The sequence below is a fragment of the Oryctolagus cuniculus genome, chromosome 12 (assembly GCF_964237555.1).
Source record: "Oryctolagus cuniculus chromosome 12, mOryCun1.1, whole genome shotgun sequence".
Lineage (NCBI taxonomy): Eukaryota > Metazoa > Chordata > Mammalia > Lagomorpha > Leporidae > Oryctolagus > Oryctolagus cuniculus.
The window spans coordinates 97,587,204-97,610,052 of record NC_091443.1 but is presented as its reverse complement, the minus strand read 5'-3'; the positions used below and the strand labels follow the sequence as shown (position 1 = coordinate 97,610,052).

The 22,849-nt window shown below is 44.6% G+C and overlaps 1 protein-coding gene across 1 annotated transcript; it reads left to right on the top strand.

The window, feature by feature from the left end:
* The first annotated feature begins 240 nt into the window (after positions 1-240).
* LOC138844723 (neuroblastoma breakpoint family member 4-like) lies at positions 241-14,925 on the top strand. The gene is made up of 6 exons (XM_070054495.1): positions 241-431; positions 2,763-2,817; positions 3,577-3,746; positions 4,015-4,254; positions 7,559-7,763; positions 13,926-14,925. The coding sequence occupies exons 1-6, from the start codon at positions 425-427 to the stop codon at positions 13,984-13,986; spliced, it is 738 nt and encodes a 245-aa protein (XP_069910596.1). The 5' UTR covers positions 241-424; the 3' UTR covers positions 13,987-14,925.
* The last annotated feature ends 7,924 nt before the right edge of the window (positions 14,926-22,849 follow it).

Genomic DNA, 22,849 nt, shown 5'->3' with positions numbered 1-22,849 from the left:
TGTCTGCCCGGCCCCGGCCCCGGGCCCGGGCCCGGCCCGGCCCGGCCGTGTCTGCGGCTCAGTCCGCGGCTGTCTCCAGCAACCCCTGCAGAGCTGAGAGCTGGCCTGTGGCGGGGGACGAGGACCGCCTCTGGGGCCCACGTGCCCATAGCCACGCAGGCACTGGCTTCCCTGGGCCGTCAGGCAGGGCCCGGGTGTCGACCACCTGCCGCGTTGGTGACCCTGCTGTGGTTTTCCTTCCCACCCCAGCGGGCCTGAACTCGAGCTGCCCCGGCTGGGGCAGTTCCCTGTCCCATGTGCAGCCATCGCGGGACCCCGTTGGCCGTGTCCTGTGGCCGGGCACGTGGCCGTGGCTTACCTCCAGGTCTGTGACAGCGCCTGGGGCCTCCGGCGGGAGGAATGCCACATCTTCCAGACCATAGACATGTTCGGTGAGTCCTCCCGGGGCACGGTGTCCCCGCTGAGCCACTGGGGCTCGTCCCTGGACAGCGCCAGTCTTCCTTCGCGGAGCCAGCCGCGAGGCTGAGTCCCGAGACACAGGGCCGCCTGAAGGGGGGGGAGCGGGTGGAGGGAGGGGCGGTCTTGTGAGACCCCATGGGTGGTGGGTGTGAAGCATATCCACGTTCACTGCGGTGTCCGGGTCGGTCCTGCAGTCTGGGGTGTGGGTCACACAGTTTGGCCCTGCCTGACACGCAGCCTGCCAGGTCCCGCGGGGCACTTCGTTGCCATATCCATGTTCACTTTGGTTTCTGGCTTGGGCCGGCCCCCTGAGTTGGGACACAATGTTTGGCCCTGAGATACAGCCTGCCAGGTAGGCTCTTCCAGGGCAGCTGCCTGCAAGCCTGTGTGCTTCAGGTTGGCTAGGACGCAGGGTGCACTACAGCAGCCTTCCACCTGCTTCCTACACAACCTGGAGACACCCCCTGAAATCCGCAGCTCCCAGCTCTCGCATGTTCCTGAAGCTTTGGCCATGATGGTGAGTACTCCCATGGAAATGTGCTCCTTTGAGCCTCACAGTGTCTCTCTAGTTCATAGCCATGTGTCCACCCTGCTGCCGCTTGTCCTGAATCAGTATGGCAGAATGTGATGGGCTGAAGCAAGGCACCGTGCCTAATGGTGTGAGTCCCCAGCTTGTAGCGTCTGGAGTATCTCTCTGGTCAGTGCGGGTCTGCTGGTTGGTTCACCCCCTGGACTTTGAGTTATACCTGTATCCCCTGAGATCTCCACCATGAGTTCATTTCATGTCATGTCATCCTAAGCACCTCCTCCATTGAGAGTTGTGGAGTTGTGAGGCCCAAGGCCTCTCCTGTGTGACATTCATGCGTTGGTGTCTCTCACTTGGTTGATTCCTTGATTCTTAGGTCTTGCCTGGCTCCACTTGGCTGTGCTCTCAGGTCATGGTACCCAAGGCAGGTGGAGCAACATCACACTGGCCTCTGGGCCTCCCACCGGTGAGGCACCAGTGAGGTACCTGTCTGGACTGTGGTGTAGGAGCAAAGGACATATGTGCCAATTGCTGTCTCCCCTGAGATTCATGCCCTGATTGGCACTCCCTTCTGGCCATGGTCCCAGGTGTCCTCATCCACCTCTGGCTCCTAGAAATCCCTGAAGTAAACCACGTGGATGAGTAAGTTCATGAGTCCTCTAGAAAGCTTACCCAATCGTCAGTGTTCCACCACCCACCACCAGGCTCTGTATTTAAACCTTCGGCCTGAGAGGGCCTGCTGATGTAGAAGGTTTCTGGGTGGCTCCAGAAGTCCCAGTGGACCAGAGGCTCTATAGACTTGATGGCTCTGTTCAGTGGCAGTACACACACACAAAATGGTGTGTCACCGGCACCTGAACACCGGATGGGAGAGGACTGGATTTCGGCCTTGCCTCCCGGAGGCCACTGAAGCTACTGGTGGTTGTGACATGGGCGGGTGGGGGGTTCTTAAGGTAGTCTAAGGGTTTGCACACACCCAGGACAGAGTAAGTGTACGTGATATCCTGCCAAAACACAGAGAAACCAAGAGAGTGGGATCCCCTGGCTCCCAGGAAGGTAGACTAGCTGGTGTCTTTATGGTTTACCCTTTTGTGGTCCTTATTGTGGTAAAACAGGTTAAGCCACCACCTGCAACACTGGCATCCCATTGGGTATCAGTTTGTGTCCCAGCTGCTTCAACTTCAACTAATGGCCGCTCTCTCTCTCTCTAACTCTGCATTTCAAAAAATAAATAAATAAATAAATAAATAAATAAATCTTTAAAAAACAAAAAAACTGGATGGCGCCGTGGCTCAATAGGCTAATCCTCTGCTGTGGCACCAGCACACCAGGTTCTAGTCCCAGTCAGAGTGCCAGATTCTATCCCGGTTGCTCCTCTTACTGTCCAGCTCTCTTGCTGTGGCCCGGGAGTGCAGTAGAGGATGGCCCAAGTGCTTGGGCCCTGCATCTGCATGGGAAACCAGGAGAAGCACCTGGCTCCTGGTTTCGGATCAGCGCGGTGCACTGGCCGCAGCACGCTGGCCGCAACGGCCATTGGGGGGTGAACCAATGGAAAAGGAAGACCTTTGTCTCTCTCTCTCACTGTCCACTCTGCCTGTCAAAAAACAAACAAACAAAAAGACTTACCTTTTTTTGCCTCCCTTGATATTCCTGAGTCAGACACTCACTCTCCCAATGCATGTAAATTTACCTGTAGCATTCCAGTCAGACACTGTGTGACACAGTTACTTGTACTGGGATCTTAATGTGCCTTTTACTGTCTGATTTTTATTTGTAGTGTACCAGATGTACGAAGAGAAGGTAGCAGGTTATCTTGGTCCTAACAAACCCAAGTAAGTCTCCAACTTCTGTTACTGCTTACTTTGTTTCAACACTTGGGGAATCTAACTCCAGGGAGAAAACAGCATGTGTTGGGGTGACTCACCGTTACCCCTCAAGCCCATAGCCGAATGTTTGTAGGAACAAAGTTATTCCTTATCATGTGAGCGACCTGCAAGTTTCCATTGTTTTCCCCACTCTCTCCCTTGGATTAACTACAGGGCAAGCGCAGGTCAACCAGCCTACTCAGGGAGTTTGGTCAGTCCTGGCCACTGCCCTGCCACACTCAAGGCAGGGTGATCCCTTTCTGCCCTCAGCTTGTTGCCCGTGTGTATTTTTGCCTTCCACTGATAACACAAAATGAGATGGGACCTGACCTCGTCAGATGGTGGGCAACAGGCTGGGGTGAGAAACCTGGGGTGCTAAAGCACCTTCTCAGCAGGTGCATCTTTGTGACTGAAGCCTGCACACTTCATGCCTTCATTGGTTTCTCACATGACCAGTAGTAGGTTCTGTTTGGCTCATTAGTATCAGTGGAGAGGGTGCCAATGGTGGGTGGCACAGCCTTTTTCCTGAGTAGCTCACTGCCCCTGTCCCTCAGTCTCGGGCTCTGTCTGCACTCCCACTGTGAGGCTTCAGCTTGATCAAGCAGTGAGCCACTGGATGGGCTCCCTTTCCTTTGGTGACAGAACCTTTGCCCTGCTGTTTAAGCCAGGAAGGTCGTGGGAAGATTGCTCCTTTTGTTAATTTCTTATTCCCTTCCGCACCTCCAGGGTCTGTCTGAAGCTGCCCAAACCAGAACAGCCTGAGTTCCTGCTCAGCCCAGTGGCGTGTCCATATCCATCTTTAACCATGCCATCACTTGTGGATTGCACCTGCCGCACTGCTGGCAGTGACTGGGGTCGTGTGCAGGTGCCACACTTCTGCCTGTTTGTTTCTGCTAGTGAGTATTCCCAAGGAAATTTGGCCAAGTTCATAATGATCTCCCTGTGTGAAAACAGGACATGTACCCTACACAGTTCTCCCCTTGCCATTCAGTGTAGTTTTGCACACCGAGCCTAAGGCACATTGTGTTCAGGGAGTTGTACGATAGAGTTAAGGCACCATCATCATTTAGTCTGCAGCCATTGCTTCCTGTTTGTCCAAATTCATGTACACATCACCCAGTATTTACTCTCATGTCTGTACTTAAATCCCTCCTCTCCTTTCAGGTGGCACATTGAAGGCTTGTCCTCAGAAACACTTGAATGGAATACTAGGTTGTCACCTGTCAAAGGTGCCAGTCTCACATGCAGAGTTGTGGGTGAGACTACAGGGATACACCTGTCTTCAAGTCCCAGTGGATCCGCAATTAGCCTCTGGTAGCAATGAGGCCAGGCATAGTGATTCCTCCAGCACTTGCAGCTTTGCAGAAAACATCGATTCAAGAAACCAGTTGTTGCTCCACAAAGGTAAGAAAGAAAAGGCCACAGGAAGCTTCCATTGATACATGGATTTTCACTGTGTATGGGTGAAGGAGACAATTCAGACCCCGTCGTGTTCTCTGAGGGTCAAGTTGAAGTCTGCAGTGCTGTAACATGGTAAAGTGAGCCAATGCCTGATTTTAAGCATCCGCTCTGCCTCCAGGTCATCGGCTTCCCAAGTATTTTATGTTGAACTTGGCCAAGTTACTTATCACTGGCATTTATATCTCATCCCCCATTTCAGACTGTGCTGTTATTAAGCACCATAATTTCCAGAGTGACTGGCTAAGAATAGCTCAGTATCCTCTTTAGGTGTTTAGTGACTCGTCGTTTAATTTGCATATAGTTGAAGACTAACAAAGTGATCTTGTACTTTTGTTCCACGTGCAAATCAACCATGTTTGTAGTGTAACTTCCCAGGGACTGTCTTTGATAAGACAAGTGACTGACTTACTTTCCCTCCCTCCATCCCTCCCTCCCTCCCTTCCCTTTTCTGTCTCTCTCTCTATTTTTCCTTTCTCCCTCTGTTGCTCTTTTTTCTCCCTTCTATCTTCCTTCCCTCCCTCCCTTCTTTCCTTTCTCTCTTTCTCTCACTCTCACCCTCTCTTTCTCTTTCCTTCTTTCTCTTTCTCCTTTCATTCTTGCTTCCTCAACATTCCCTTCTAAGCCAATTTTCCTCTGTCAGACACTTTCAGCCACAAGGTGAGAGCCATATTCTTGTCAGTGTACATTCTAGGCCCTCACCTTGGTTTCCTGATTAATTCAACTTATTTTCTGGTCCCCTCTCTTTTTGAAATGAACAGGAGCCTTCATACATGAAGTGATCGGGCTCGTTTCTGACTCTTCCTGGAATTTATCAGCTCCGCTCATCTCCATAGCATGTCCCAGTTTCTTGCCCACAGTGATCCACTTCTGCTCAGATTTCCTTACAACTGAGCCTTGGACCCTCCTGCCCATCCTACCTGGATCCTGTCCATCCTTTTCCCTGCCTCTATGGTTGCCTGTGGCTTATGTCTGCTGCAGCCTACCTTCTAGAAAGGAGGGGACTGGTGTGCTCAGGAGGAGGAATATGTCTCATGTGACAGTGACCACCAGTTGACTCTTTGGGAGAGGGCTCCTGGCCAGTGCTCAGTGAGAGGCAGGCATACATACTCTCTGCCACATGTGCCATGATACCTTGTCCCTCCCAACTCCTCTTTACTTCCCCTGATCTTTTACTTCTCCTTGGATTCTCACAGTACCAGCACAGCTCACCCACTGGCTCAGTCACTCTCTTCCTGTTCACACTCAAGGTCACTCTCTTCCTGTTCACATTCAAGGGATAATTGGCTGAGCAATGGTAGGTTCGAGGCAAGACTTTGCAGTCTAGGGTGCTTTGAAAGGGCTTTGCAGATTTTGACACCAACCATACTGTGCTTTCTATCTGGTGCATAGCAGGTTGTGTTACTGACAACATATATTTCTCTCACTCTTCCTAAATCTTTTTTTTTTTTATTTCCAACCTATTGTGAAAGCTGTCAGAATGCAGGAGCCCAAATTTCCAAAACCCCAGTTAAGGTCATTTTTTGATATAGTATGTACACACACACATGACACTGCGAGTGCTTCAGGATGTTCATGGAATGCCATGGGTGTTGTGGCATAGTGGATAACTGCCCCTTTGGGCTGTCCATGTTCTTTGTCAGTGTACCTAGGTACAAATTTATCTTCTGTCTCTGATCCAGCTCCTTGCTACTGTGTACCCTGGGAGGCAGCATGTGATGACTCAGTTAGTTGGGTGCCTGCCCTGGATGTGGGAGGCTGAGATAATGTTCCTGGCTCCTAGGTTTGGCCTAGCCCATTCTTAGCTGTTGCAGATATTTGGGGAGTGAAAAAGTACATGGTTGATTCCTCCCTCTCACTCTGACATTCTGTGTAACTGTCACTCTTGAATTTTCATTGAAATGAAAATAAATGGGGCCGGTCTCGTGGCGTAGTTGGTGAATCCTCCACCTGCGGTGCCAGCATCCCATATGGATGCTGGTTCTAGTCCCATCTGCCCCTTTTCCAATCCAGCTCTCTGCTATGGCTTGGTAAAGCAAGATGGTCCAAGTGCTTGGGCCCTTGTACCCACATGATAAACTGGGAGCAACCATCTGGCTCCTGGCTTTAGACAGGCAAATCTCCAACCATTGCTGCCATCTGAGGAGTGAACCAATGGAAGGAAGACCTTTCTCTGTCTCTCCCTCTCACTGTCTGTAACTCTCCCTCTCAAATAAAAATAAATAAATACATCTTTTTTAAAAAGAAAAAGGAAATAAATGTTTAAAAAGATGTTCATGGAAAATGGAATTAAACATGAGTTCTGTATGTCACAGAAACTTTTTGAAATCCTTGCACTGTGTGGTCATAATATGCATTTCCATAAACTTTCTAAAGAACACTCCAAAATATATTTGTCCTTGTATGTTCCTGAATTCCATGATATATATCATATTATTTTCAGTAATGTTACATATAATATGCTCATATGAAGTGTATAATGATACATGTTTTTCATCTTCTCCAATTTTCCTTATAATTTTGCTCTTATGGGTTTTCCTATGACTTTTATATAACTCAATTTTTAGGTGACATCTCCATTCCTAGTAGCACAACCTCTGTCTAGTATGATTAGCCCTTGCTTTTGTCCTATGAATCTGAGAACTATTTGTTTTCATTTGCTCCAATTTTCTTAATTTTTTTTTGTCAAACAGCAGTAGGTTTGCCTATTGGCAATCTTATCCTGAAATCATTTCTAAGGAAGGCCAATGATAAGAAAATGCAAAAGCATCTCTATTGGCTTCCCTTGCCCCTTGGACTTTCTTGTCCAAGGTCACTTTGCTTATCCAGTGTCCACCTTGGTGGAAGTGTGTGTCAGAATAAGGTCATATTGGCTGGCGCTGCGGCTCACTAGACTAATCCTCTGCCTGCGGCGCCAGCACCCCAGATTCTAGTTCCGGATTGGGCACTGGATTCTGTCCCGTTTGCTCCTCTTCCAGTCCAGCTCTCTGCTGTGGCCCAGGAAGGCAGTGGAGAACGGCCCAAGTGCTTGGGCCCTGCACCCGCTTGGGAGACCAGGAGGAAGCACCTGGCTCCTGGCTTCAGATCGGCACAGTGCACTAGGGGGTGAACCAATGGAAGGAAGACCTTTCTCTCTCTCTCTCTCTCTCTCTCTCTCTCTCTCTCTCTGCCTAACTCTGCCTGTCAAAAAGAAAACAAAAGAATAAGGTCATATAACAGTGGATATTGTTGCCTGTGGTTTCATTTGCAGTGCCTGTTACTGATGGCTATCTTGCGAGCAATCCCAAGCAGGATAATACCATTGAGGGGTCAGCTACCAACAGCCATGCAAGCCAAGTCACTGCCCACCCTGTGGGCTCCGATGTCCTAAGAAAAGAGATGATCCAAAGAAAATGCCATTTTAGCAAATGGAGATTATCATACCGTATCCCTGGATTTCCACTTGAGGTGCAGAGGTAATCACGACTGTTATTCTTAGATGCATTTATTCTGTATTGCTCTCTCTATATATGAGTGCTTTACCTCATTTCCCTCCCCCCAATTTTTTCTTTCCCTGATTTGTTCTCTCCATCATCTGCAGTAACTTCTGTCTAGTCTTCCTTCTATTTTCCATTTGTAATGGCAGGGGAATGTGCCCTGGTTCTTGATTTCTTTCAATATAGAAATAGGGAAAGAGTCCAAGATGCAAAGTCGTAGTATTTTATTAGGCCAGTGAGAGAACAAAGGGAGGTGGGAGAAAGCTGCAGAGCTAGATGTCCAGTAGGGGAGTGTAATCGTGGGTCTCTAATAGGTACCCTAACTTCAGTTTCATCTGTGTCACTGGTGTGGCCACCAGGACATGGGTGTGGGAGTCACTGGGCTGTGATCTACCTGGGAAGGGGCTGTGGTAGGAGGGGTCCAGCCATTCCGTGCATTTTTTGAGCACTGAAGGCACATGACTGGTAGAGTCCTGGTGAGCATGCAAAATGGGAAGCATCATAAGTGGGGGAGAAGGGAAATTCACCAGCTTCCAGAGCATGCCTGTCCCTGCCTAAATCCTCCTATCATTACACATGGATTGCCAACCAGTCACTGTGATCTGCATCTCCTTGGCTGTACTCTAAGCTCTGCTCTTTCCCCATAGCTGCTGTCCTCATTATCCCACTCACAGACCTAGAGTCAAATTTGCCTTCAGATCCAGTGTTCAAGGGATTACCATGACCCAGTAGCCACACTTCAGGGACACACTCAAGCTACAATGAGGCAGACTTCATTAGATGGTACAATAAAGAGACATTGGTCAAAAGGTAAACTTAAGGGAGGGTGTTATGGCACATGCAGTCAAGCCACAGCTTGGGATGCCTGCATCCGTATTGGTGTGCTGCCTCAAACCCTGGCTACTGTACTTGCAATCTAGCTTCATAGTAATGGTTCTGGGAAATACATGGATGATGACCCACATATTTGGGTCCCTGCCACCTAGTTCTGCACTCCTAACTAGTGAATCAGTATATTTAAGTTCTTTCTCCCTCTGTTTCTATTCTTTCACTCTTTGTCTTTCCTTCTCTCTGTCACTTTGTCTTTCAAATAAACAAATGAATGTTTTAAAAAAGACAACCCTCTAATATTCACACAAAATATTATTTTCTAAATTAGACATAAGCACAGGGCTTCAAAAAATGTGTAGAGCAAGACAAGCTTAGACATTCTGACTTCTCCTACTAGTTTTGGGTCTGGTTTGCCGCAGTTTTTCTGGATCCTTGAGATGCATTGATAGCTCATTTGTTTGGTGCCTTTCTAATTTCTTGATGTAGGCACCTATTGCTATAGACTTTCCTCTTAACACTTTTTTGCTGTATCCCATAAGTTTTGATATGTTGTGTTGTTACCTTCATTTGCTTCCAAAAAGTTTTTGATTTCTCTTTTGATTTCTTCTATGACCCACTGTTCATTCAGGAGCATGTTGTTCAGTCTCCAGGTATTTGCATATGCTCTAGGAATTCCCGAGTTGCTAATTTCCAGCTTCATTCCATTGTGATCTGAGAAGATGCATTGTATGACTTGGATTCTTTTGAATTTGCTGAGACTTGTTTTATGGCCTCGTATGTGCTCAATCCTAGAGTTTCCATGCACTGCTGAGAAGAATGTACATTCTGCAAGTATAGGATTAAAGGTTCTGTAGATATCTGTTAAATCCATTTGGTCTGTAGTGTCGATTCAATCTGCTGTTTCCTTGTTGATTTTTCTGTCTGGTTGATCTGTCCATTACTGAAAGTGGAGTATTGAAGTCCCCCAATACTATTGTATTGGAGTCTAAGTCTCCCTTTAAGTTCCTTAACATATCTTTTAAATAACCCAGTGCCCTGTAATTAGGTGCATATAAGTTTATAATAGTTACATCTCCCTGTGGAATTGATGCCTTAATCATTATGTAGTGCCCCTCTTTGTCTCTCTTAACAGTTTTTGTGTTACAGTTTATTTTGTCTGATATTAAGATGGCTACACCAGCCCTTTTTTGGTTTCTGTTGGCGTGGAATATCTTTTTCCAACCTTTCACTTTCAGTCTGCATGCACTTTTGTTGGAAAGATGTGTTTCTTGTAAGCAGCAAATAGATGGGTTTCTTTTTTAATCCATTCAGCCAGTCTGTGTCTTTTAACTGGGGAGTTGAGGCCATTAACGTTCAGTGTGACTATTGATAAGTAGTGACTTTGCCCTGCCATTTTCCCAAAGATATTTCTAATATATACTTTGACTTTCTGTGATCTTTTACTGAGAAATTTTCTTCCTTTACCTTCTTTCGTATTGATGACCGTGTTTCTGTGTGTAACACATCTTTAAGCATCTTTTGCAGGGCTGGACAAGTGGTGACACATTCTTTCAATTTCTGTTTTCTGTGAAAGTTTTTTATTTCACCTTCATTCACAAATGAGAGCTTTGCAGGATATAATATCTAGGTTGGCAGATTCTCTCAGTACTTGGGTTTTTAATTTGTTCTATTGAATTCTTCATTTCATTTCAATTTCTTTTCAATATCTCAATTTCATGTTCTATTAAATTCCTCATTTCATTTTGATTCTTCAAGATTTCATTTTTACAAGAGAAATTTTCTGTCTTGTCCTTCATGGATTTCAGCAGTTCATGCATTTGTTTTAGATTACATCTCAATATTCTTATCATAAATTTTTTGTTCCATTTCTTGCATTTCTTCCATCTCATCATCTTCTTAATCTTGTATTGGAGTGTCATTTTCTTTCGGGAGCATCATGTTTTCTTCCTTTTTCTTGTTTCCTCGATTTTTCCGTTGTTGTTTGGCATTGTGGAAATATGCTTTGGTTTCTTCTTTTTTTTTCACTATGGTGGCTTTTCTTGTTATACTATGACTCTAGATTAAGTGGACTGTCTGTGGTTGGTGTGGCCAGAGAGCTCTGTTCAGTTCTTCAGGGTTAAGGGTGTGCTTAAGGTGACACACCCAGGTTTGGCGTGGTAAATCAATCTCCCTTTCCCCTACCTCTTTCTTTGTCTCTCTCTCTCTCTTTCTCTCTCTCTCTTTTTAATCAGAAGGGAAGTAATCAGCTGAACACTTCTCCTCGATGGCAATCAGTGCCTGAGCGCTATCCCCAGTGTATACAATATTCATCTGCTCTGTCCCAAGAACCACACAAAAGATCTGTGCAGTCCTCAGTGTAAGCTTAGAATCCCCTGCAATGTCTCTCACTGGGTAGCCAGGGCCTCCCGAGCTTGTGGCATCTCCCAACAAGACTACTCACATCTCAGCCAAACCATGAGTTCTCCCACACACCCCACACACCCTCCGTTGTGTTTTTTTTTTTTTTTTCACAGTCCTGGTTCATAAGTTCCACACATTCACTAGGTCTTAGTCTCTTGTTATTACTCCCCACCAGAGTCAGGTTTTTCCGCTTGGGTGGGCACAGCCCCAAGCTGGTGCAACTGTTATGTATGTCCAAAATGGCGCCTGCTGTATTGTCTCACTCGCTTTTGTAAGGTGTGTGGAGAGTGAATCGTGTCCATACCATCCCTTTTATTTTTTCTCTCTTCTAGTTAGGCTTGTGTACTTTCCCTCATGGGGCTACAAGCCTTGTTCCCTCTAGGTTCTTCCTGCTGCTTTTCCACCAGTGTCACGGGCTACTATGGTTTTGTCTCACCTCTCTTTCCAGCGCTAGTGCAGAGACAGCAGCTGGGGTCCCGAACCGTGGGAGTCCGTGCCCTCCACGTAGATCCACGGTGTCCCTCTAATTCCAGAAGACTTTCCTCTACTGTTTTTTCCCTATCTGTTCCCTAAGACTACACTGTCTCCACTTTTAATAAACTGTATTTTCCTGGACTTTCAGTGAGCTCCTTCCCTATTCCATCATCTTGGAACTTCCACCAACTTCTGTCTTTTTTATCTCTCAATGCCAATTTCAAATATTCAGGTAAAAATCTCGAAAATGAGTTATTTGACATTTTGTGATCTGATGGTTGTTTATAGCCCTTGTCTCTATTGTTAAGGAACATTGTTTTTTTTTTTTCTTCTTACTGTTTGTTGAACTCTTACTTAGTGTAGGATTAATTTTATGAGTATAAAGTAAACTGAAAGTAGATAATTGTAAATCTTGAGAGAGTGAATAAGAGAGGAAGGAGGAGGAAGTATAGGAGTGTGGACAGGGGGAAGGGTAGGATGGGAAGTCTCACCATGTTCCTAAATCTGTATATATGAAACGTATACACTTGAATAAATTAAAATAAAAAAGAGAATGAGTTAGTTATTGAACATGAGACCACAAAATAGAGCAGCTCATTGTAGTGAGTTAACTCGGGGCAAACCCATGAAGATCCAAGAAGATAAGCAAGGCCCAGGCCAATCTTTGCTCCAGTGATTCTAATTGAGAACGAGCCTCCTTGCCTTGGGCAAGTAAAGTGAGAAGGAGAGTGACCTCCCTCAGTCTGTCAGAGGGAAGATGAAAAACTTGAAGGCCAGGGGGGATGAAGTTCATGTTTAATAGATGGAAGGAAAGGAAAGGAATGGGATAAAGTAGGTGAGGACTGTTGAGCAGTTCTAAATGACGCTGTGCTTTTAGTAAACTCTGGGTACACTTTGAACTAGCTTGGATGCTTTGACCCAGTACCCTGGATTCTGTCTTCAATGGACAGGGAAAGGCCAACGTTCAATTTCCTGTCCTCTTGGTTAACTCCCTTGGAGTTTGACTTTATTCCTTTTTCTCCTGGACAAAACACTTGCCAGATTTCTCTCTAAGGCCTTATTCCTATTTCTATGTACTCAAGGTGACTCAACAGCCTCTTAAGACTATTGAAGCCTCCAGATTGAATTTTCTCCTCTCCATTCTTCAGATTTCTTTTTTTTTTTTTTTTTGACAGGCAGAGTGGACAGTGAGAGAGAGAGACAGAGAGAAAGGTCTTCCTTTGCCGTTGGTTCACCCTCCAATGGCCGCCGCGGCTGGCGCGCTGCGGCCGGCACACCGCGCTGATCCGATGGCAGGAGTCAGGAGCCAGGTGCTTTTCCTGGTCTCCCATGGGGTGCAGGGCCCAAGCACCTGGGCCATCCTCCACTGCACTCCCTGGCCACAGCAGAGAGCTGGCCTGGAAGAGGGGCAACCTGGACAGAATCCGGCGCCCCGACCGGGACTAGAACCCGGTGTGCCGGTGCCGCTAGGCGGAGGATTAGCCTAGTGAGCCGCGGCGCCGGCCCATTCTTCAGATTTCTAAAAAAGAGCTGGAGACAAGGATTAAGAACAATTCTTATGTCTTTAGTTACATCTCTTTTGTTAAAGGACAGACTGGACTTGGATGTTTCTGAGATTACCGTTGGCTCACACATCTACTCTATTCCCATAGTCACCTATTCTTCCCTCTGAAACACAGAATTATAATAGTTGAATTTACTGAAGGAGGTCCCTTCGCTTTCAACTGTCTTTCTGAATGTGCATGATTGGTGCTAGGAACATCTATCCTTAAGAGATGGGAAAAAGCATTGGCAAGACCATGGAGAAGGATTAGGAGGAAAATGGGTGTTATCACCAGCTTCTAGTTAGAAGAGTGCAGGACCAGGCCGGCGCCGTGGCTCACTTGGCTAATCCTCCACCTGCAGTGCCAGCACCCCTGGTTCTAGTCCCAGTTGGGGCGCCAGATTCTGTCCCGGTTGCTCCTCTTCCAGTCCAGCTATCTGCTGTGGCCCAGGAAGGCAGTGGAGGATGGCCCAAGTGCTTGGGCCCCGCACCCCATGGGAGACCAGGGCGGGTATGGAGGGGGAGCACCTGGCTCCTAGCTTCGGATCAGTGTAGCGCGCCGGTCATAGCAGCCATTTGGAGAATGAATCAACAGAAGGAAGACCTTTCTCTCTGTCTCTCTCTTTCTCTCACTGTCCAACTCTGCCTGTCCATAAAAAAAAAAAAAGTGTGCAGGACTCCCATATTATGCATCACAGGCTGGACTCTAAGTTTAGGGAGGCATTCTACCTTGTAGGTATCATTTTCCCACTTCAGTCAACCTGAAGCTCATCTTCTCCACATGTTTCTCTGTCTCTGGCTTCTGTGACTACTGGGCAATCCCTCCAGACTCAGCTATCAGCAAGACCTGACCTCTTATTGAATTTCTCTCTCTTTCTCTGTCTCCCTCTCAGATATCAGGAACTGCTGGAGCTACAGGGACCTGCACTGGCTACAATGAAAGGGTGCAAATAAAAGTAGCTTTCCTCATTAATGAGCAACATCTTGATAGAAAATCCAGTCATGTCCTACCCTATCCACTCAAGATTTGTTCTCCATCAGGATGGAAGACATTGTTTCAGTCTCATATTATTGTTACCACCTAAGGACACCTAGGCCTGAGACCTTAACTTGGGCACCTCTCAATTCTCACCACATAACCAACAAGATCTGGCAACATCCAGGAGTGAGTAACACGCTAAGTCAGACAAGTGTTGCCTCCAGCTAGAAGCAGAGTTTTTGCTGTTCAGCCTGAATTGAATGAAGAAGCATTTGTCAGACAACTACAGAATGCTGAGCATTGACCAACGGGTGTGGCTTTGACAGAAATTGTCAATGACAACAAAAAGAAGCGGTATTTTTTGCTTAAAGAGTACGTTACTGTATTCCTTTAGTCCTGTGGAAACAAAAGCATCTCCTCGCCTTGTTGTCACTGACAGTGGTGACATTACCTTGTTTTGGAGGGCATGTCAGTTTCTGGTCTCAGGAATTTGACAATTTCCTCATGATTCGCTTGGCCCTAAACATTACTCCCAAACAGTACTCCCTGTTACTTCACATCTGGAGGCAAAGCATGGACAGTTTGTCCATCAACATTACGGTCACACTAGGATTGGATATCAAGTTACAGTCATTTTGATATGTATCCAAAAGATACTTTACTCTTATATTATCAAAAACCGTAGAGACTGGCAATTGAAGAATGTATAGATACTCTATTCTCTATTGATTTTTCTGCAGAGATTTTGCCACCAATTACTCATCTCCGCCTGGATTGGTTCTTATATTCATTTGTGTACATTGGAAATCTTCTATTTTATTATTTCTATATACTAATATTTATTGAATTTCTGTAGTATAAGTGAACATCCCTTCTATTATTCCATACCAATAAATATTTTGTTTTGTTTGCTATCATTGTGGTCCTGGTAATTATTTAAATTAAGTATTACAGTCGCCAGCAGCGTGGCTCACTAGGCTAATCCTCCACCTGCAGCACCAGCACGCTGGGTTCTAGTCCCGGTCAGGGCGCTGGATTCTGTCCTGCTTGCTCCTCTTCCAGTCCAAGCTCTCTGCTTTGGCCTAGAAGGGCAGTGGAGGATGCCTCAAGTGCTTGGGCCCTGTACCCACATGGAAGACCAGGAGGAAGCACCTGGCTCCTGGCTTTGGATTGGCGCAGCATGCCAGCCATGGCAGCCATTTGAGGGCTGAACTGATGGAAAGGAAGACCTTTCTCTCTGTCTCTCTCTCTCTCACTGTCTAACTCTGCCTGTCAAAAAATAAAATAAAATAAAATAAAAGTATTACAATCAATCCATTACTAACAAGATTGCTTTTGGTGAATATGGAAATATGCTTATTTCACTATTTATGTGATATTATAAATTCTCCTCAAGAGTGTGCTCTACTTAAAATATTGGGAGTTTGTTATTATCTTACCTTTTTTTTTCAATAGAGAAGCACTTTTCCTTTGACATTAGAATGAGCTAACACATACATGTGAGCTACTGTTTAGATGCCTGTGTCACATCTCTCAGCATATTACAGCTGCTATAACAAAATACCACACTCTACTTAGCTTATGAGATACAGAAACTTACTTCTCGTAGTTCTGCATGCTGGAAGGTCTGTGGTATTTGATGAGGGCTCCTTTCCTGGTATAAATGGTTTCTTCGGTGTATATCCTCACATGATAGCAGGTCAAGGTAGCTCCTGGCAGCCTACATTTTAAGAGAACTAATGATATTCATGAGGGCTCTGCCCTGATGATTTGATGAACTCTCAAAAGATGCCACTCCTAATACTAAGACTTTAGAGGTTAGTATTTGCACCTATTCATATAAGAGTCCACACACACACTTGGATCATGCCACCCCCTCTCTGATCTGACGAGCCAGGGGGGAAGCAGAAGGAGGATAGAGAGATAGGATATGGAAATTGGGGAGGGATAAGGATGGTGAGGTAAATATCAAATATTTTCCTCCTTGGGCAAAAATGTCCTTTCTGACCTCCATCTCATTCAAATCTGTGATCACCCCTCACTCTGGTCTCCATCCCTCAGCCTTCTTTCTTTCCACAAAATAGCCATGCAGCCCTGCTGTCTTCCCCTGGTGCTGCAGACTCTGCATTTTTACTGATACTCTCCAAGTCCCAGTGCCTGAGGACTCTACCCTCCCACCCCAATTCTCCACAGACTCTTGTCTTCTGGTTTTAGAGGGCCCAAAGCACAAGAATGTCCCTGTGAAATGCACATACAGATGGAATGGTTGGATCCCTCTGCTAGCTGGAAGCCAGCTGTGCCAGCCAGTTCTTTCCTGAAGAGATGTGTGAAGACCACAAGATTGCATTAGATGTGCAGGATGTGTTTAGACACCACACTGATAATGTCCTTGTCACTGAACCCTGAATCTATTAATCCATCACATTATTGCAATTTATTTCAGTTTTTTTCATTATCATTGCCTAGAATGCATATCTGGCTTTACACATTTTTTTTTTTTTTTTTTTTTGACAGGCAGAGTGGACAGTGAGAGAGAGAGACAGAGAGAGAAAGGTCTTCCTTTTGCCGTTGGTTCACCCTCCAATGGCCGCCGCTGCAGCCGGCGCACCGCGCTGATCCTGGCAGGAGCCAGGAGCCAGGTGCTTTTCCTGGTCTCCCATGGGGTGCAGGGCCCAAGCACCTGGGCCATCCTCCACTGCACTCCCTGGCCATAGCAGAGAGCTGGCCTGGAAGAGGGGCAACCGGGACAGAATCCGGCGCCCCAACCGGGACTAGAACCCGGTGTGCCGGCGCCGCAAGGTGGAGGATTAGCCTATTGAGCCACGGCGCCGGCTGGCTTTACACATTTTTAACCCTAACCAAAAATGCTTGCACTGCTCTAACCCAGGAACCCAGAACTCCAGTCCTGGTGCAATCTATAGACATGCTTGCTCCTATGCCCAAACAATGAAGACCAATGGCCACATTGTGTCCAGGGGTCAAAACCTGGAAACAACCTAAATACCCACCATTACTAGGATGAAGAATCATGCTGTGGCATGTTATTAGCAATGAAAATGTCTGAATACTTGATAATTACTACACTCAACACTGTGAGAAAAAAACCATTGAGTGCACACAAGTGTAACAGCAAACTCCAATATTAAAACTACATTCTTTGCTGTGGACTCTGATTAGGACTCTGGTTACATATGAAAATTAAACAATACAAATGTAGAATTAGTTAGGTCAAACGAGCTCTATGGAAGCGTCCTCAAGGGCATTCTAGTTTGAGACTCAATTTGAGAAACTGGCCTAATCAATCCTAAGAGCAGGCATACAAAATATTGAAAGAGAGATACTACAATTTCCCACATACTTTTTACCTGATAAAAGCAAATGTAGTTTTTAAAAGAAATTTAAAACAATTACCCAGATAGAATCAAAAAGAGAAGATTCAACATTTTTAGACGTTGGTCTTCTGTTATTTGGATATTGAAGCCTTTCTGGTTTTTGTGCATTTTTTATCTTTCATTTTTTTATAAATATAAATTAAACATGGAACAGCCTCTAACACTCAGGTGGGAGAAGAGGATAGAGTTCCTGGCTCCTGGCTTTGGCCTCCCCCAGATCTAGCTGCTAGAGCCATTTTGTATTTGGGGAATGAATCAGTCTGTCTCTCTTTATATCTCTGTTCCATGACTTTCAAATAAATAAATCTGTCTTTTATAAAAGCCAAATTGATTTAAAATGTTCTAAAGTTACTGGCAGTAAGATGACTAGGTCTCTGAATGTCATAGTAATTCTCAATATTAGAATAACCGGTCCCACCAATACATATGATTCCCTTCTTTACATGGTAAAGAATGGTTATGGCTGGCGCTGCAGCTCACGTGGCTAATCTGCCACCTGTGGCGCCAGCACCCCGGGTTCTAGTCCCAGTTGGGGTGCCAGATTCTGTCCCGGTTGCTCCTCTTCCAGTCCAGCTCTCTGCTGTGGCCCGGGAGGGCAGTGGAAGATGGCCCAAGTGCTTGGGCCCTGCGCCCACATGGGAGACCAGGAGGAAGCACCTGGCTCCTGGCTTCGGATCGGTGCAGTGCTCCGGCCACAGCGCACTGGCCATAGTGGCCATTTGAGGGGAGAACCAACAGAAAGGAAGACCTTTCTCTCTGTCTCTCTCGCTCACTGTCTAACTCTGCCTGTCCAAAAAAAAAAAAAAAAAAAAAAAAGATTGATTGGCTATAAGAATAACTTGTCCAGAGGTTTAGTTACTTAAAATTTATACATCTAATATTCCATTCTTATCACAATTACTACTAGCTCCCAGATGAGGCTCCAGAACTATATTTCCTGATAACGAAAGTGAGAAGAAAGTGACTCTCTGAATATATGATTATATCAAGGACCAGGAGGTTCCAAGATGGCGGAATAGGGAGGGAGCTTACTGATCTAGTCCAGGAGTAGATAGTTTAATAAAAGTGGAGATAGTGTAGTTTCAGGGAAGAGTTACGGAAAAAAAACAGCAGATGAAACTCTTTCGTAATTAGAGGGACACAGTGGACCTACGTGGATGACATGGGTGCCCAGCAGCCGAGAGCATCTTCACCAGTGCTGGAAAGTGAGTTGAGATGAGACTGCAGTAGCCTGAGACACTGGTGGAAAAGTGGCAGGAAGAGCCTAGAGGGAACGAGGCTGAAGACCCCATGGGGGAAAGTACACCACCCTAACTAATGAGAGAAAAAATAAAAGGGATGGTACAGATACGATTGGTACAGATACAGATACTTTCTCCAGTCACCTTACAAAGGTATATGAGCCTGTAGAGTGGGCACCATTTTAGACATATGTAACAGCTGCGCCAGTTCTAGGCTGTGCCCAGCAATCAGCTGAGCAGAAAAACCTGACTCTCATGGGGAGTAATAACAGGAGACTAAGACCTAGTGACTGTGTGGAGCTTCTGAAATGGGACTGTGAAAAAAAAAACAAACTGAGGGTGTGTGGAGAACTCACAGTGAGGGTGAGACTTTGAGTAGTCTCGGTCGGAGTTGCCACAAGCTGGGGCAGCACTGGCTAGCCGGTGAGAGACATTGCTGTGGAATCTGACTTACACTGAGGACTGCACAGATCCTTTGTGTGGTCCTTGGGACAGAGCAGAGAAATATACCCACTGGGGCTAGCACTCAGGCACTGATCACCATCAAGGAGAAGAGCTCAGCTGAGCAGAATTACCTCCCTTCTGATTAAAAAGAGAGAGAGAGAGAGGGAGTTACCATGCCAAATCTGGGTGTCACCTTAGCCACACCCTTAACCCTGAAGAACTGAACAGAGCTCACTGGCTACACTCACCACAAGCCTCCAGAGATTCACTGAGAGCAGGCAATCCACTTACCTACAGAGTGTAGTACAACGAAAAAAGCTGCCACAGTAGAAAAAAAAAAGAAGAAACCAACGAGTATCCCCACAAATGCCGAACAACAAATGCAACAACTGAGGAAACAAGAATAAGGAAGACAACATGACACTCCCAAAAGAACATGACACTTCAATACAAGATTATGAAGATGATGAGGTAAAAGAAATGTAAGAAATAGAACTCAAAAAATTGATAAGAATATGTAGAAGTAATCAAAAACAAATGCATGAACTACTGAAATCCATGCAAGACATGACAGAAAATCTCTCTCGTGAAAATGAAATCTTAAGGAGGAATCAAAATGAAATGAGAAATTAATAGACCATGAAATTGAGATATTGAAATCAAAATGAAATGAAGAATTCAATAGAACAAATAAAAGACACATTTGAGAGCCTTAAAAACAGAATCAGTGAGGCAGAAGAGAGAATATTGGAGTTAGAAGACATAGCATAGGATAGTATACAGTGAAACCAAAGACAAGAAGAGGAAATTAGGAATCTAAGAAATATTGTTGGGAATCTACAGGATGCTATTAAAAAAAAACAACACTTGGGTTCTAGGAGTTCCTGAAGGCATGAGAGAGAGAAAGGATTAGAAGGCCTTTTTAGTGAGATACTAGCAGAAAACTAACCGGGTTTGGAGAAAGAAAGACGTCCAAGTACAGGAAGCACATAGAACTCCCAATAAACATGACCAGAAAAGATCCTAACCAGGACACATTGTAATCAAACTCACCACAGTGAAACATAAAGACAAGATTCTCAAATGTGCAAGAGAAATGCCAGATTACTCTCAGAGGATCTCCAATTAGACTCACAGCAGACTTCTCATAAGAAACCCTACACTCCCCCCTCTTGTCTCTCTTCTCTCTGCTCTCTCTCTTCTCTCCTTGCTAGCTCCTCTCCTATCTCTCTCTCTCTACACTCTCCTTCTCTCTTTTTCCCTCTTTGCCCCTTCCCTCCAGTCTGCTGGGTTTTCCCCAATAAACCCCTCCCTTAAAAAAAAAAAGAAACCCTACAGGCTAGGAGGGAATGGCAAGATATAACACAAGTACTAAGAGAAAAATCTGTCATCCCAGATATTATATCCTGCAAGGTTGGTTCAACATTTGTAAATCAATAAATGTGATACACCACATTAACAAACTGCTGAATAAAAAATATATTATTATCTCGATAGATGCAGAGAAAGCATTTGACAAAATGCAACACCCTTTCATGATGAAAACTCTTAGCAAATTGGGTATAGAAGAAACATTCCTCAACACAATCAAGGCAAATTATGACAAAGACATGGCCAACATCCTATTGAATGGGGAGAAGTTGAAAGTATTCCCACTGAGATCCAGTTCCAGACAGGGATGTCCACTCTCACCCTTGCTATTCAATATAGTACTGGACGTTTTAGCCAGAACCATTAGGCAAGAAAAAAAAATGAAAGGGATACAAATTGGGAAGGAAGAAGTCAAACTATCCCTATTTGCAGAAGGCATGTTAGTTGATCCAAAGAACTCCACTAAGAGATTATTGGAATTCATTGGTAAAGTAGCAGGATAAAAAATCAATACACAAAAATCAACAGCCTTTGTATACATAATGTCATGGCTGATAAAGAGCTGCTAAGATCAATCCCATTCACAATAGTTTCGAAAAAATGAAATATCTTGGAATAAACTTAACCAAAAAAGTCAAAGATCTCTATGATGATAATTATAAAATTTAAAGAAAGAAATAGAAGAAGATACAAAAAATGGAAAAATATTCCATGTTCATGGATTGGAAGAATCAATATCATCAAAATGTCCATCCATACAAAAGCAAATTACAGATTCAATGCGATACTATTCATAACACAAAGATATTATTCTCAGATCTAGAAAAAAAGATGCTGAAATTCATATAGAAGTACATGAGACCTCGAATAGATAAAGCAATCTTACAAAAAAAAAAAAAAAAAACAGAGCTGGATGCATCACAATACAAGACTTCAAGATATATTATAGGGCAGTTATCCCATCAAACAGCATGGGACTGGTACAAAACCAGATGGATAGACCAATGGAACAGAATAGAAACACCAGAAATCAATCCAAACATCAACAACCAGCTTATATTTGATCGAGGAGCTAAAACCAACTCCTGGAGCAAAGTCTATTGAACAAATGGTGCTGGGAAAACTGGATCTCGACATGCAGAAGCATGAAGCAAGGCCACTACCTTACACCTTACACAAAAATCCACTCAACATGGATTAAAAAACTAAATCTATGACCTGACGCCATCAAATTATTAGAGAACATTGGAGCAACCCTGCAAGGTATTGCACAGGCAAAGACTTCTTGGAAAAGACCCCAGAGGCACAGACAGCCAAAGGCAAAATTAACAACTGAGATTGCATCAAATTGAGAGGTTTCTGTACTGCAAAAGAAACAGTCAGGAAAGTGAAGAGGCATCTGACAGAACAGAAGCAATATTTGCAAATTATGTAACTGATGAAGGATTAATATCCAGAATCTAAAAAGTGATCAAGAATCTTCAACAACAAGGCAAACAATCCACGTAAGAGATGGGCCAAGGACTGAAACAGACATTTATCAAAAGAGAAAATCCAAATGACCAACAGACACATGAAAAAATGTTCAGGGAGGAGAGAACTTCCACTTTGACTATGACCTTATCTAAATAAGATCGGAGTCGTCGAACTCAAAAGGCTTTCATAGCCTTGGCAACTCATGACAGGAGCCTAGGGTGATTACTGACGCCATAAGCAAGAGTGTCAATTTGTTAAGTCAACAACAGGAGTCATTGTGCACTTATTCCTCATGTAGGATGTCTGACCTTAATGTGTTGTTCAATGTGAATTAATGCTATAACTAGTACTCAAACAGTACTTTACACTTTGTGTTTCTGTGTGGGTGCAAACTGTTGAAATCTTTACTTAGTATATACTCAATTGATCTTCTGTATATAAAGATAATTGAAAATGAATTTTGTGAATGGGATGGGAGAGGGAGAGGGAAATACTGTGACAAAAACTGTCCTACATGAAGGATCTCTGTGAGTGAGACCCCAGTGAAGAAAGTGGTACTTTTCTCTGTAGGGAGGAGAGAATTTCCACTTTGCTTATGGATTTGTCTAAATATTGAAGGGGTTTGTGGATTCAAAAGGCTTCCATAGCCTACGCAGCTCATGTCAAGAGCCTTGGGTGATCACTGAAGTCATTCATAAGAGTGTTAGTTGTTAAATTAACAAGTCATTGTACACTAACTTCCCATGCAGGACCTCAAAGATTGTATTTTGAGAGCTAATAGTAAAATTTGTTCTCAAAGGTATACTACATTTTATTGTATTAAATAGAGGATATTCTTATGTCTCATAAGTTTTAGATAAGCCAAGTGCCGAACTTCATTATTTGTTTCCTTAGGCGCTTCCTCAGTTAATGAT

Bases quoted from the DNA above. Each gene is read 5' to 3' on its own strand.
- LOC138844723 (XM_070054495.1), top strand. The intron at 2,818-3,576 runs GTAAGTCTCCAA...CCGCACCTCCAG, and splicing joins CTTGGTCCTAACAAACCCAA to GGTCTGTCTGAAGCTGCCCA. The intron at 3,747-4,014 runs GTGAGTATTCCC...CTCTCCTTTCAG, and splicing joins CTGCCTGTTTGTTTCTGCTA to GTGGCACATTGAAGGCTTGT.